This window comes from Maylandia zebra, linkage group LG20 (assembly GCF_041146795.1).
Source record: "Maylandia zebra isolate NMK-2024a linkage group LG20, Mzebra_GT3a, whole genome shotgun sequence".
NCBI lineage: Eukaryota > Metazoa > Chordata > Actinopteri > Cichliformes > Cichlidae > Maylandia > Maylandia zebra.
In genome coordinates, this window is record NC_135186.1 from 7,002,568 (window position 1) to 7,016,610 (window position 14,043).

General features: G+C 37.9%; 2 protein-coding genes across 2 annotated transcripts; both read left to right on the forward strand.

The window, feature by feature from the left end:
- Nucleotides 1–211: 211 nt before the first annotated feature.
- Nucleotides 212–5,834, forward strand: tas1r2.2 (taste receptor, type 1, member 2, tandem duplicate 2). The gene is made up of 7 exons (XM_004554292.3): nt 212–227; nt 345–492; nt 682–979; nt 1,098–1,823; nt 3,058–3,264; nt 3,565–3,685; nt 4,875–5,834. The coding sequence occupies exons 1-7, from the start codon at nt 212–214 to the stop codon at nt 5,801–5,803; spliced, it is 2,445 nt and encodes an 814-aa protein (XP_004554349.2). The 3' UTR covers nt 5,804–5,834.
- A 7,001-nt stretch (nt 5,835–12,835) lies between these two features.
- On the forward strand, nt 12,836–13,891 carry her3 (hairy-related 3). The gene is made up of 4 exons (XM_004554291.3): nt 12,836–12,934; nt 13,039–13,134; nt 13,247–13,328; nt 13,437–13,891. The coding sequence occupies exons 1-4, from the start codon at nt 12,881–12,883 to the stop codon at nt 13,889–13,891; spliced, it is 687 nt and encodes a 228-aa protein (XP_004554348.1). The 5' UTR covers nt 12,836–12,880.
- Nucleotides 13,892–14,043: the final 152 nt, after the last annotated feature.

Sequence of the window (14,043 nt, forward strand, 5' to 3'; positions counted from 1 at the left end):
TGTCACGGAGTCAAATAAAATCTAAAGTAAATGTGTTATAATGTCTAAAGGAAGGAAATTATTAATTGAGTTATTCCAGATAGAAGCATTACACTAATTTGCTTGTGATGGTTGTTCAACTTTGTGCACAAACAGCAGCTTGGATGCTTTTGCATACTGATTTGTGAAAGTTCATTCAACCATTTATAGCATCACCATGTGCATGTAAATGATGACGGGAGGGGACAGTCATCACTGTATTATAACTCACTAAAGGCAGAGGCACATTTTGGTAGAGTGCACAACAGAACACTAAGAAAGAGCTTCAGCAATGAAACATTTTTTAGAATCTTTCTGTCTGCTAGGAGCATTTCTACATGTCTGCACTCAACATACTGTCCCAGCGTCAGAGTTTCAGCTGGAAGGGGATTATTTGATAGGTGGACTTTTTCACATTCATGACGACACTGGCTCTGTGTATCATGAAAGACCAGAAGCTCTCGACTGCACCACGTAAGTTTTATGATAAATCTAGTTGGATGCCTTTACAAAGTCCAACTACGTAGTATAGAATTTAATCTGATCTGTGTCCTTGTTCAATTGAATTTATGTAATAATAACAAAACTACAGAAATACGAAGCTTTTAAGCAATATTTCAGATTTTTATGGTTAATCCTGTTCTCTTGTCTTCTTGTCCTCAGTAAACCACTCACATTCTCAAATTATCGGAGATTTCAGATGATAAGATTTTCTGTAGAGCAAGTTAATAACTCTACCAATTTACTGCCAAATGTATCTCTTGGCTATGACATATTTGACCACTGCTCAGATACGCAGAATTTTCCAGGTGTTTTGAAATTAATCTCAGCTAATGGTTCAATACAACCTTGGAGTGACAAACAAAGTGTTCTGTCTAAAGTAATAGCTGTGGTCGGTCCTTTCACAAGCACTCAATCCCTGACCGTAGCCCCGCTATTAATGGTAAATCTTGTTCCTATGGTAAGTTGTTAACAAATAATATGACAAAAACAGTTTTATAGAAAGATTATGACTTCTTTTTGTCATTATTTATTGTACCTGAAAATGATCAAATTCTCTATTATTTTCTATTTAACAGGTTAATTATGCAACTTCTACTTCTGTGTTCTCAAATAAGGCAAAATATCCATCGTTCCTGCGTACATTGCCTTCCAATTTAAATATGATAGATGTGATTGTAAGAATTTTGCAAAAATTCAACTGGCGCTGGGTTGCTTTCCTTAACAGTGATGATGATTATGGTAATGATGGTCTGAATTTGTTCACTCAGAGGATAAAGGATACTGAGATCTGCCTACCATATTCCAAAGGCCTGAGTGACAGCACCAATTACACTCAAACGTTCAAACAGATGGAGGCAAAACAGATAAATGTCATTATTGTTTTTGCTCTAGAAAACAATGTTGAACCTCTCATTGAGTCAGCAATGCTACTGAATGTGACAAATAAGGTGTGGATAGCAGGGGATGCATGGGCCTTGAACAAAAAACTCCCCAAAATGAAAGGAATCAAAAACATTGGAACCGTACTTGGAGTAGCTGAGCCAGTAGTGACAATACCTGGTTTTAGTGATTTTTTGCATTCTTCCAAAGCCCAACTTCATTGTAAATATGCAGAGCAAGACACATTTTGCAATCAGAAATGTAACTGTAGTTGCATGAATCCTGAGGATATCTTTGCTGCAGACCCATCATACTCTTTTGCAATTTACTCTGCCATATATGCCATTGCTCATGCCTTACACAATACCTTACGATGTGGAGCTGACAAATGTGATAGCAATATCACAGTGTACCCCTACATTGTAAGTATACAAGCCTTTTTTTAATCATCCTGAGAACTGTCTAATAATGTTATGTAAAGGTGGTAATAATGTACTATAATACAGTACAAGTTATTGGACAAAAGGACCCCCCTGATGATCCTCTAATCGCCTGAGCAGAGGTGTGAAACTGGCTCAGGCAATTAGAGGATCATCAGGGGGTCCTTTTGTCCCTCTGTCGGGGGACACTCCCACTAGGTTTAAATCTGGGATTCCCCACCATTTGACCTTAGAACTGAAGAAGCTTCTCGGATGAGAGGTGAAACGTCTTCAAGCAACTTAAAGAAGTCCAGACACTTTTCTTTGCAAGCTCCTTTGATTATATATGCTTCATTTTCCAGTTAAACACACTTTAACAACCAGGGTTTTTTTGCACTCCTGAATCCAGGTTATAATGTAGAAACTACTGCACATGTTTCCAGGTAGTCATGACACTTCCTGGAGTTTTTTTTTTTTCTAATATGTCAATAATATGCCAGTAGTTAGAAACTGGCGGTCTTGCATTTTGCATCCCTGATTTCTGGTTAATACCACATGCTTCCAGGTAATAGGCCACAACATTAAAACACAGTCTTTGCATTTTCATCTTGAAACAAATAAAAATACTGAGGACCAATGTAGGATTAGTTTTACCATTATAATAGGATAAATATGTCCCAGAGTCTTGAAGCACTGACCAATATTACCTTATTATATTTTACGAGTTTACTACAACAAGTGTTTCTTTTCTTTTTTTTATTTAAATGCACAGGTTATCATATTACTACCACCATATTAATACATTGTATCATATTATATGCTATAATAAACTATATACTTCTACCAACTGGTTTCTTGGATAATGATTTGCTAATGAACTTTATGATACTGATAATAACTTGATACTTCTATATTATTACTTTCTTGTTACCAAATTACCTAAATATTACCAAGTCATTACTGACAGAAAGTACTCTCTATGCTTCTAAGCAGTTAGAACAGGGAATTGCCTTCTACTGTGTTGAATTCCATCTTTTAACAATAGCCTGCAAGTGGTTTGAAACTGAGATGACGTATTGTTGTAATTCTGAAACCAAACTCTTTTTCAATAGTTGTAGAACTTGTCACTTCATATTGTGAAAAAGTTTAGGTCTACTATCTATATCATCAATATATGATTTTTTTTCTTTTAAATACAAAGAATTAATGGTTGTGTAATTTTTTCTGCACACATCAGGTTCTAGCAGAGCTGAGGAAGTCAAATTTTACACTTGTAAATAATAGTATTCAGTTTGATGACAACGGAAATCTAAAGCAAGGATCCTATTCAGTAGTTTTCTGGAATAACAGTGGTGATGCACAGGAGATTGGATTTTATCAGTTTAATTCAGAAGTGCATTTCTTTGTGGATGATAGCAAAATTGAATGGCACACCAATGGAGAAGTAAGTTTTTATTGTTGTTGTTGTTATTAATACAACATTTAGTTAAACATAATATATGAAAAATGTTTGTTTGTTTGTTTGTCTCAAGATGATTTAACAGCACCAACCAAAGTCAAAACACACTATCAAAGATCCTTTGTTTTTATTTTATTTTTTTCAGGGGTTTTTTGGCATTTGTTGTTGTATATAAAGCATCTTTTTTGTGTTGGTTTTTCTCCCCAATCTGTTGCTACCCTTCAGAAATGCCTTTTTTTTTTTTTTTTTTACTTATTTTATGTGCTAAATATGTGTCTTGTACAGGTACCTACTTCCTTATGTTCCCCAGAATGTCCTGCAGGATATATAAAAAAGCGAAATGGAATCTATGAATGCTGCTTCGACTGTGAAATCTGTGCAAATGGAACTTACGTCAACATTACGGGTAATGGTTTGCAACGTGACTAAATATACAGGTTCATCATGGCAAAAGTACATACTTTCTTTAAGTACAAGTTTAGATATACAGTATGTGTTAAAAAAAACTTTGATTAAAAAAACAAAGTACTGATTTAACTTCTTTTGCTCACATAAAAGTGAAAAGGCACAAGTATTAATAAAAAGTATTAATATAATGTATTTTTTTATTTAGTAAATGGAAATACAAACTTTTTCACACCTAAGAAGAAAGAGCACAGTCAGGAATTAAAGTGTGGCAGGTTGGGAAACACTAAAATCTGTTGTAGGGTCTCATCAATATAGTACATTTAATCAACAGAAGTTGACTCAAAAAGCTTTAAAGACAAGCACATTTACATTTCAGATCTCTAAAAAACTGCTTTCTTATGTTAACTCATTGTTGTGGAAAATAAGTAAATCATGACGTTTTTCTCCCCCCCTAAATACGCTGTAAGTATCAGTATCAGTATTGGAATCAGCAATACCGGTCCGGTACTTACGTGGTATTGGATTGATACCTGAATTTGTACTATCATATAGCACTAACTGCGACCACAACTTACAGACATCTGGACCAAAAAACAAATAAAGAATGCATCATTCTGTCCTACTTTAACCCCTGAGTATAATGATATAAATCATACAAAACAGTATACATAAATTATATATTATGTGTTTTTTGCCTCTTTCTTCTGTTATTTCAATAAGCTCCATTAAAGCTCAAATCAGTTGGAAGGCACTCAATGTTGGGGGGAGAAACTTACCTTAAATGCATAAAATCCGAAGTAACAAGCCTGTTCTGAAAATCTAATGAATAGCACAGACAATTGTGTTAAAATGTAGGGAGTAAAAAGCTGTTAGAAAAATGAATACTAAAGTAAAGAGTAAAGTACAGATATCTAAATTCTACAGAAGTGCCGTAACAATGTTTTTAGTACTTTGTTTCTTCCCATAAAGATAACTATACTTTTATTTCACGTGGTTTTAAAGATTCACCTTGATCCTTAAAAACTAAATGGACCACTGTCTCCTCAATAGTATTGATGCAGTTTTTTCAGTTATTACAGTTATTTTGGGTGTAATGAAGCTATGAATAATGCAAACAAATTTGATCAAAAACTGAACATTTTCAAATATAAATCTATTAATATGGTTTATTGTCTCTTGTAAAACAGAGAGTCCATACACCTGCCTCAAGTGTAAGGACATCGAATGGTCTGAAGAGGGAAGTACATCATGTAATCTGCGGGCTGTGGAGTACATATCAGCCACAGATATTGTGGCTACATTGGTCTTCGTAGCGGCCTGTGCATTTGTGGGCATGACGTTAGCCATGTCTGTTCTCTTTTCAGTCAACTACAACACACCTGTCGTCAGATCTGCTGGTGGACCAATGTGCTTCTTAATTTTAGGCTGTCTAAGTCTGAGTAATCTTAGTGTATTCTTTCATTTTGGTAAGCCGACAGTCCCTCTTTGTACTTTGAGATACTTACCATTTCTCTTATTCTACACTATTTGTCTAGCATGTTTTGTTGTGCGCTCTTTTCAGATTGTTTGCATTTTTAAAATAGCAGCCAAGATCCCCAAGCTCCACAGTTGGTGGGTAAAATATAACGGACAGTGGCTGGTCATTGTTGTTGCATTTGTCATTCAAGCAATCTTCCTCGTTATTGGCTATTCTTGTAAACCTCCAAGCCCCTATAATGAAACATCCTGGTACCCTGACAAAATCATACTCAGCTGTGACATCAGTCTACAAGCATCTACAGCTTCTGTGATTTTACTGTCATCAATATGCACTCTTTGCTTTATTTTCTCATACATGGGCAAAAACCTTCCTAAAAACTACAATGAGGCCAAAGCAATAACCTTCTGCCTCCTCCTGCTGATCCTCACTTGGATCATCTTCGCCACAGAGTGCATGCTTTACCGTGGGAAGTACATACAGCTTCTTAGTGCCCTGGCTGTACTTTCCAGCCTGTACTCTTTTCTGTTTTGGTATTTCCTCCCAAAATGTTTCATCATTCTTTTTCAACCCCACAAAAACACACAGCAGTACTTCCAAGGTCTCATTCAAAATTATACCAAAACAATTAGCCAGTAGCTCACTTCAGGAAATGTATCAATCACTTCAGATAGAGAAGTCATAGATGGATCTTTTTTAGTTCAATGCTCTAATGTCAAATCCTCTTTGAAATATATGTAAATCATGCTTGAGTTACTTAAAGCAAACAATTTTATTTTTAGAAATGTGCTTTATATTCTAAAGAGCTTTCACATAACTCATATCTGTAGTCAGCTATGTAGGATTCTGGCACAAGATTAAATTAACTATTTGGGGGTTATGGTTTCTGTTTATGTATATCATGTTAAAGAATGGATGTATAGTTTTCAAAATCTTTTAAAGTTATATGCATTTCCATCACTTTGAAGCATGAAGTAAATATACACATGAATGAATTCTGTACTAATTCTGATATTTTCATGAACAGCTGTGTAAAAATCAGTGATTAAAAAAACATGAAATAAGATGTTTTCCTATTTTCTTTTTTGGTTGCTGTAACACAAATGTGACCACTTGGTGGCATCACTTCACAGTGTGCCTACAAGCAGGCCATTGGTTCAACCATACTGTACTTCAACGTTGCCAGTGCAAAGCCAAACTCTGGTGAAAAATATGCAGTTTTGTATTGCACTATGAAAAGAATTGTACATGTTACAGTGAAGAACTGTCAAAAATTGGATAGTGAATACAGGCTTCTGGGCAAATTGAGCTTGTGAATTTATACACTTACCACCGCTTTACATCGACTATGAATAACTTCCAGTCTGTGACTGACCGTCATTTTGTGAACATACTTTTATTTCAATTTAATTTTAAAAATAGGCCCAATGCATTCAAAAACCTATCAGACATCTCTGAGACGGGCTGTCCAGGTGTGAATTAAACCACTAACTCTCGATTATTCAGCAGCATGGTTCAGGTGGGTGGTAAGTTAAAAGTAAGAGCTAAATGAATACCAGCAGCTTGATTTTTCCATAGGTGTTCGGGTATTCAGTAAACGTGAGTAAAACTGATAGCTGGCAGGCATAGCCTTCATAGTGAAGTTATATTGACAAACTAAATTAAAGAAATACAAACCTTATTGTCTTCGCTTATCCTTACTGACATCGATGAACATGGTTCATTTTTAGGGGAGATATATATTTCATTTGGATGCATTTTATGCCTACAGAACATAAAAAATTTTGTGTGTGCGTTTATTGGTGATCTTAAAGATGATCACATGCAAGGATCTTCACTCGTTTTTCTTTGTAGGCTATTATTGGATCAGAGATCAAACGTTTCCCTTCATATTCCTTAATTTAGTTACGTGTACTTTTGCTGTTTGGCCTCTTTTCCAACCTCGTTTTGTTACTCTCTTCTTTGATGTCCCGTCAAATTTATAGCCAGACACAAACTATTGAGACAGCGCTGACAGCACTGATGGTCAAACACTTCTCTTTCCATTTGAAAGTCAAAGTTTCACGTCGTGACGCTTAGTAGGATTGGGATGCCCCGCAAAGTGAAACGGAAAGAGCCTTCCCCGCAGGGGGTATGCAGCAATTCGAGAGGGTAAATTGCCATTTTGTTGTGGCCATTCAGCTTCCTGGCAGGGAAAAGGGGAGGATGGACCGTGAAAGTAGGAACGAATTGGTGAATGGTGCCACTTAGCATGGCATATGGCGCGTTTGGAGGGCTATAAGCTGACACCAGCAAATTGACAATTTCTTACTGATTTCAGAGTTACATTCGCCACACACGATGTTATGCAGAATTTCAGTGTGATTACCAACTTCAGCAATTTAACTGGGGTGAAATGAGCCTATGCTTCCAATGTGATATGACTATCTGCAACTTACAACAGACTCCAACAGCTTTTTTCTATTTAACAATTTAAACTTGGATTAGCCTCGCATTGAATGAATTTCTTTCCTTAAAAAAAGTTGGTTCAGCTAAGGGGGCACACATTTCTGTCTGACAAAATATAGAGCGAGGAAAATCAGGGTAACGCCCCACGCCTTTTCACTTGTACCTTTCAATTTTCCACTTTGCCCAGATAAAGAGAAAACCATGGGAAAAAAAAGTTGGTCAGCAACTGGTCCCCCCCCAAACGCGAAAAACAAAACACATTTTAATGGAGGCAATTTGCATTTGGTGTCCATATGGGATTTTCCTTAAACGTTATATACCTTTTTTTAATCGAAAGACACAGATCACTCGAAGGTCAGAGTCCATACCACGAGTTTAGATTAACATATAGCTTCCATTAGTTCAGTGTTAAGGGTTAATAATTCCTTATTGTGTTTAGGAACAGTTAAACTGGAATATTAGTGAAACTTTTAAATCTAAGTTTAAAAGTGCTAACGGCTAATTAAATGACTGCACTTGAGCAATTTTTCAGTCTGCACATCCTTAACACAAAGCCTTTAACTGTCTCATCGCTGGGTTGCTTTTTTTGTTTGTTTGTTGTTGGGTTTTTTTTGGGGGGGGGGGGGGGGGGGGGGGGGGGTTGTGTTTCGTTTCGTTTTTTGTTCTGGTCTTTTGTTAAATATTAACACGTAATTTAGTGTATCCAACCAAAGTAAGAGTCTTTAATAAGCCTTTAAATATCCCGAGGAAATCTGTGTCTTCTGTTATTTGACCAGAGCCTACAACTTTCATAATAGCTCGTGGCTTTTCAGAAAGTCCCTTAAGCATCTGAAATACTTTTGCACCTGTCCGTGCAGCTCTATTCACAGTGGTCTTTCTACTCACAACAAGCAGTCACACCAGCAAGCCTCTATCATTATAGGGACCTGTCAACATTAAAGTAAGACACTGTGAGTTGAACTTAGACTAGATTAAACGTCTGCAAAGAAAAAAAAAGTATTGCACTATTACAGTTAAAGAGGGCGTCGTGTGTTGATCCATCTGGCCACACTGACAAAGGAAGGTTTGATGTTTTTTAAACCTGAAAAACAAAAGGGGGGGTTTTCCAAGTTGCTCATATGACTGTTGTTTTACGCACGGCTACAGACGCGGTGTCTGTAGCCGTGCTAAAGGCTGCTTGGTTATTTTCATTTAAATTTCGCTCTAGTCGTTCAGAGTAAATGGCAGATGTTTTGCAATTCAAGGCACATCAATACCCTTGCGCTTTAGTGTTTATTAACAAAGGCGCCCTCCTTTTGTCAGGCTCTTGTGTCTTTCACAACAGAGCCCAACAAAGGTTTCATCCTCCAGCGAGTTATAAAGTTACTTTCCAGTCAGTTCATTTCGGCCCTTGAGAAAACCTTAAGCGATGTTAATGTGCACCTCTGTCCTTTTCATGCGGTAACCCCGGCACACACAAGCAAACACAGGCCATTATGTTGCCAAACCAAAGTAAGAAGTCTTTAAATAACCCGAGGAGCAGTCTATAGAAATTCATGATGCCGTTTTCATTTGATGTGTGATCAGAGCTTTGCCAACAGGTCCGTCGCGTGGCTTTTCAGAAAATCCTGTCAATATTTCCAATATTACTTTTGCAGTGCACCTGTTCGTGTACCTGCTCTCTTTACTGTGGCCTTGCTGCTCAACAATTAGCCTTTTGGGTGCACCAGTGCTGCCTCGGGTCCATCTGAATGGGAGGCGGTACATCGATTTGCTCCGCTCACGGTGAGCCAACTTTTGGGCCCAAGTTTGCATATTATAACAGGTCTGCAAGGCATGAGGAGTGGCTATAACCTGCAATGTATTTCCATAACACGGGCTAAAGTGGATATAATTATAATACTAAAGATTTCATTTCTGCTGTTTTTACTTTTTTCTTGGCCTGTTATATATATCTAAATACACTTCACTTGCATCACGTAAATAAGCATTCCTTTATAGCTTCTATATAACATAAATGTTGCTCTAAAACTATAGTTTTTAATTACTTTTTAAAATAAACTATTTTACTCTGACGTTTCCTAACATGAAGGTGACCTCTGTATTTCTACCCATGTAGCCTACTGTTAGGCACAAGCCTATTGGCTTGCAAATGCATCACTTTCCCTTTAGGAAGAAAACAGTTATTGCAGTAATTATATAATTACCTCACTAATTGTTGTTAACAAGTTCCCCAATAGTCCAATTATTACCGCATCTTTGTCAGGTCCCCTCCGGCAGGAATCCATGACAAAGGTCCAATCGCGTTAATGAATGGCCTGAGGCTGAAAAGTAAAAGTGGAGCGAAGGACCTGTCCTTTTTAAAAACATACACTTAACTTGTCATTTAATAGCACTTGTATTATGATGCCCGTTGAGGACACAAGTTTCTCGCTGCGCTATTCTCATGGGTAGATGATGCCGTAAGAACTTATGACAGAGGTGAGGCGGTTTTGGAGGAAAACAGTTTCAAAGCCTGATTGCATTCCGCCACTTCAGAAACAAGCCTGTTTTCATTTTGGAAATCTAGTTTTGTTTCTGTTGTTTCTTTTTTTTTATTCCTTTGTCCTAACGAAAAATCCAACACTAATTGAAATTACACCGAGTAATCAGCGGGGAAATCGCTCCTCTGTGACACAGAATAACAAGACAGGCGAGTGTTTTGATGCAATGACTCCACGCTGAAATCAGCCCTCCACGGTCCTGTGTAAAAACCAAGCGTGAAAAGGCAGATAATGTGACGGATATTGGACAAAAGGCATCAGAAGGCCCACTTACACCCAGAGCATTTCGGCCAAGTTTCATACCGATTATACGCTGAAGCATAACACCAGAACTGTGTCCCACAATTTTTCGGTTTTTACTCAATTAGTTACTCCTGACACAACTCTGCCAATTCAATTCATTCGACTGAGGGACTTCACGGCTGTGGTTTAGTTCTGCGAAGGCAATACATTTAACATCAGCCTTGGATTTCAGAAGCCCGTTAAATTAAATTAAATGTCCGGTTGGTAAAAGGGTTATAGCAGGGACATTGTAGAAGTTGACTGATTACCATTTCATAGCAGGATGAAGAGGGAACTAGTGTTGATTCAGTTTATAACTGAAAGGAGTCTTTTCATGCAAAAGAAAAGATCAGTGGAACACCGCTAAAATTTGGCCTCTTTTCATTCTCGGCCTCTATAGACTGAATACAAATATGCCCCTCCTTTAGCAGGGCCTCACTCATTTCAACACAGGCATTGTACACAGGATCAAGCAGGAGAACAGGGGCAGTGTGAGACAGGTTTTCTCTACTGTGTCGCGTGTCTCTCAAATAAACTTTACTGAAGTGCGCAACCAGCTCCATACATCTACTGAATGAACTGCATACACCTGAGCCCGTTTACCTTAAAACGACAGCGATAAAATCCAGTGCGCCATAAGCCCTTGTTTACTTAGTCCCACTTCGATCCCACAACCCTTTAACTTTCATATCTCATGCGTGTTTTATAATATCAGTTAAAAATGAACACCGTTTTGTTAATCAGTTTTTACTGAGTCTGCATTTTTTGTTTTGCTTTGCTTTGTTTGTTTTCAATGGGTGCTTCAAAAAAATTCTTACGGGGTGCAGAGTTCCTGTGGGCCACACCACGTGCCCTCGTTTAAAGTATCACCCACTGCTAGGGAATGAATCAACTAGCAGTTTTTGTATTTTGTCGTGCTGTCAGAACAACAACATGTGGCATGTTGTGTTTATAGTTTTATATAAAAGAAAAAACACCAAATGTTATTTTAATTGACTGAAAGAAAAATTATCACAGTGTGGACTATACTACTACTACTACTACTACTACTACTACTACTAATAATAATAATAATAATAATAATAATAATAATAATAATAGTAAATATGAGAATTTTGCTTGTGCATAAAACTTTTTTTGTTAAGTAAAGACTATAAAAAGTCTCTCGGCCTTATTAAAGACAACATTTATTCTTTTTTTACACAACATGCCAATTACATACAAAAACTAAGGAATAAAGGAAGTAATTTATGATGTTTTCATACTAAAAAAAGCTTAGTGAACATTTTGCTGATATTATTTTATTATTGCGTTATTCTGAGATCCCGGCCGATAGTTCTGTTACACATCTTGGTAAGATGATTCATCCCTTTTTTCCTATTTTCAGATGGTCAGTTTGAGCACAAAATGCCCAGTGGACTGCGGTGATCCTATGGTCAATACATTGTTTCAGCTGCTATGACTTTCCCAAGGCTCAGTTCCTTTCAGCGGAAAGTGTGGAAAATCGGGAAGCGAGGGAGCAAGGACAAGGGGCGGCCCGCGATTCTCCTCGGTGCCTCACTGAGGCTGGTATGAAGACAAAAAGTGCTGACGCACAATAGCGAAAGAATGCTAAAAGTGTAAAAGTGTCCTCAAGGCACTTGGAACCTCGTCTGCTTTTTTTGTTCCAGCATCTAGGGCGTTTATCGTGTATAGTCTATATATAAATATATATTAAAATACCTGCACTGTTTGCCTTTAAAAAGCAGTCTGGCTGATCTAATAAGATGTTGCAGGTGCAGAGGTTTTACTATCAGCGGTCACCGGAAAATTGGAATGTTGTGGAGACACGACGTGAATTTCCACGGTGCTGCCTTCAACCTGGTGGCGTGAAACTCACGCACAAAGACTGAATACAGGAGTCAATAGTGTCCATGCTGCATACCAAGCAAAACCATTATCATTATGTTTACTATTTTTACGCTACTTTGCCACACAAGTTGATTATTAGACACCGGGTAGACACTGCACAACATATGAAGCAGTAGATTGCATAGACTCTATAACTAGATCTAGAGCTATAAGTCTGTTTTCCCGTTAAACTCCAGTCTGGTTATTCCTCTGTGCCCTGCACGAACCTGAGGACCTGAAGGAATAAAAATATGAACCAGATAATTTAAAAAATACTTCCAGGCTGTGTGAGTTTGGATCAAGGCGAAATACATTTATACTCAGTTATTAACCATGGAGCAGCATAAAAAATAGATTTTCAAATAATTAGAGTCTGATTCTATAGTTAGTGTGGGCTGCCAAGCCAACTAGCTGCCAGTGTTGCCCATTTGAGCGCGAGAGACAGAGGCGGGCCTGTTTGCATTGACATGTTAAGTGGGTGTCTCTATATAAATCCACTCAGGATAAACCCCCTCGTCCGTGGGCCAGAGAGAGAAAAAGGTTAACTTCAAGGAAATCAAAACGGACTAAGAGAATGGTGGCGACGACAGACTGCATCGAGAAAGTCAAACCCACTGCTGGAAACAAGGTGTGTAAAAGAACTTGTTAAAGGGAACTTAATAAACGGCAAATTCCTCACAATTACTACGAATTATCGAAGCATGGGTTGTTGACTTTACGCGTGCTTTACAGGTGTCCAAACCACTCATGGAAAAAAAGCGAAGAGCGCGCATAAACCAGTGTCTGGACCAGTTAAAATGTCTCCTGGAGAGCTACTACAGCAGCAGTGTAAGTATGAGAACCACAACTTTAGAGCTGGAACAATTTGGGTTGCTACTTTTGATGAGCTAGCATTTCTTTTACGAAAAAAGTTTAAGTAATGTGTAATCTCTTTTCTCAGATTCGAAAGCGCAAACTGGAAAAGGCTGACATCTTGGAGCTCACCGTGAAACATGTGAAGAACCTCCAAAAAATTCAAATTTGTGAGTTATGACTTCATTCTTGAAGACATATTCATGTATTTTTGACAACACAACTTTATGCAGAATTTGAATGTCTCTGACCTTGAGATGCCTTTTTCATGATTTAAGGCGCAGCGTCTGCTTTCGACGTTTCCGACTACCAAAGTGGCTTCCGCAGATGTCTAACCAATGTCAACCAGTACTTGCTGATGACAGATAATCTAAACGCGAACGACCGCTGGATGTTATCGCAGCTTTCCAATAAACTCTCTCGCTCTCGGAGAAGAGCGGAAATCTTCAGCACCATGGACAGCGGTCTGAAGCAAACTGACACTCAGAGTGGGGCGCAGAAACTTTCTCCATCCGCATCCGGAACCGAGGAGAGAAAAACGACCAGAACGAAAACTTTGAAAGTCCATGATGCAAGCACGTCTTCTTTTCCACCAGCAGAAGAAGCATTCCGCTCCACTGAAGCCAAACAGGCTGTTCTTTTTGCGGCTCCTACACAAAATAGTACTAAAAAAGGCTCCAGCGACATAAATGAAGGCGCGAACGTTCAGCAAAGCCTGTGGCGACCTTGGTAGCTGAAAATCTGTAAATATCCTGTAAATAAAGCTTGATTTAACTGTTTGTGTTTATGATTGCACTATAGTTTCCCTCGACATGTTGTTACTTATTTTTAATACAGTATTATTTCCATAATAAACGTGGCAAAGGAAACGTCCCTCTGTGTTGT

What these genes read in the sequence shown, in the direction of transcription:
- tas1r2.2 (XM_004554292.3), top strand. An exon ending in GAAGCTCTCGACTGCACCAC is followed by an intron (nt 493 to 681) that starts GTAAGTTTTATG and finishes TCTTGTCCTCAG; the next exon opens with TAAACCACTCACATTCTCAA. An exon ending in TCACAGTGTACCCCTACATT is followed by an intron (nt 1,824 to 3,057) that starts GTAAGTATACAA and finishes TGCACACATCAG; the next exon opens with GTTCTAGCAGAGCTGAGGAA.
- her3 (XM_004554291.3), top strand. Translation starts at nt 12,881, where the DNA reads ATGGTGGCGACGACAGACTGCATCGAGAAAGTCAAACCCACTGCTGGA. An exon ending in AACCCACTGCTGGAAACAAG is followed by an intron (nt 12,935 to 13,038) that starts GTGTGTAAAAGA and finishes CGTGCTTTACAG; the next exon opens with GTGTCCAAACCACTCATGGA. An exon ending in AGAGCTACTACAGCAGCAGT is followed by an intron (nt 13,135 to 13,246) that starts GTAAGTATGAGA and finishes CTCTTTTCTCAG; the next exon opens with ATTCGAAAGCGCAAACTGGA.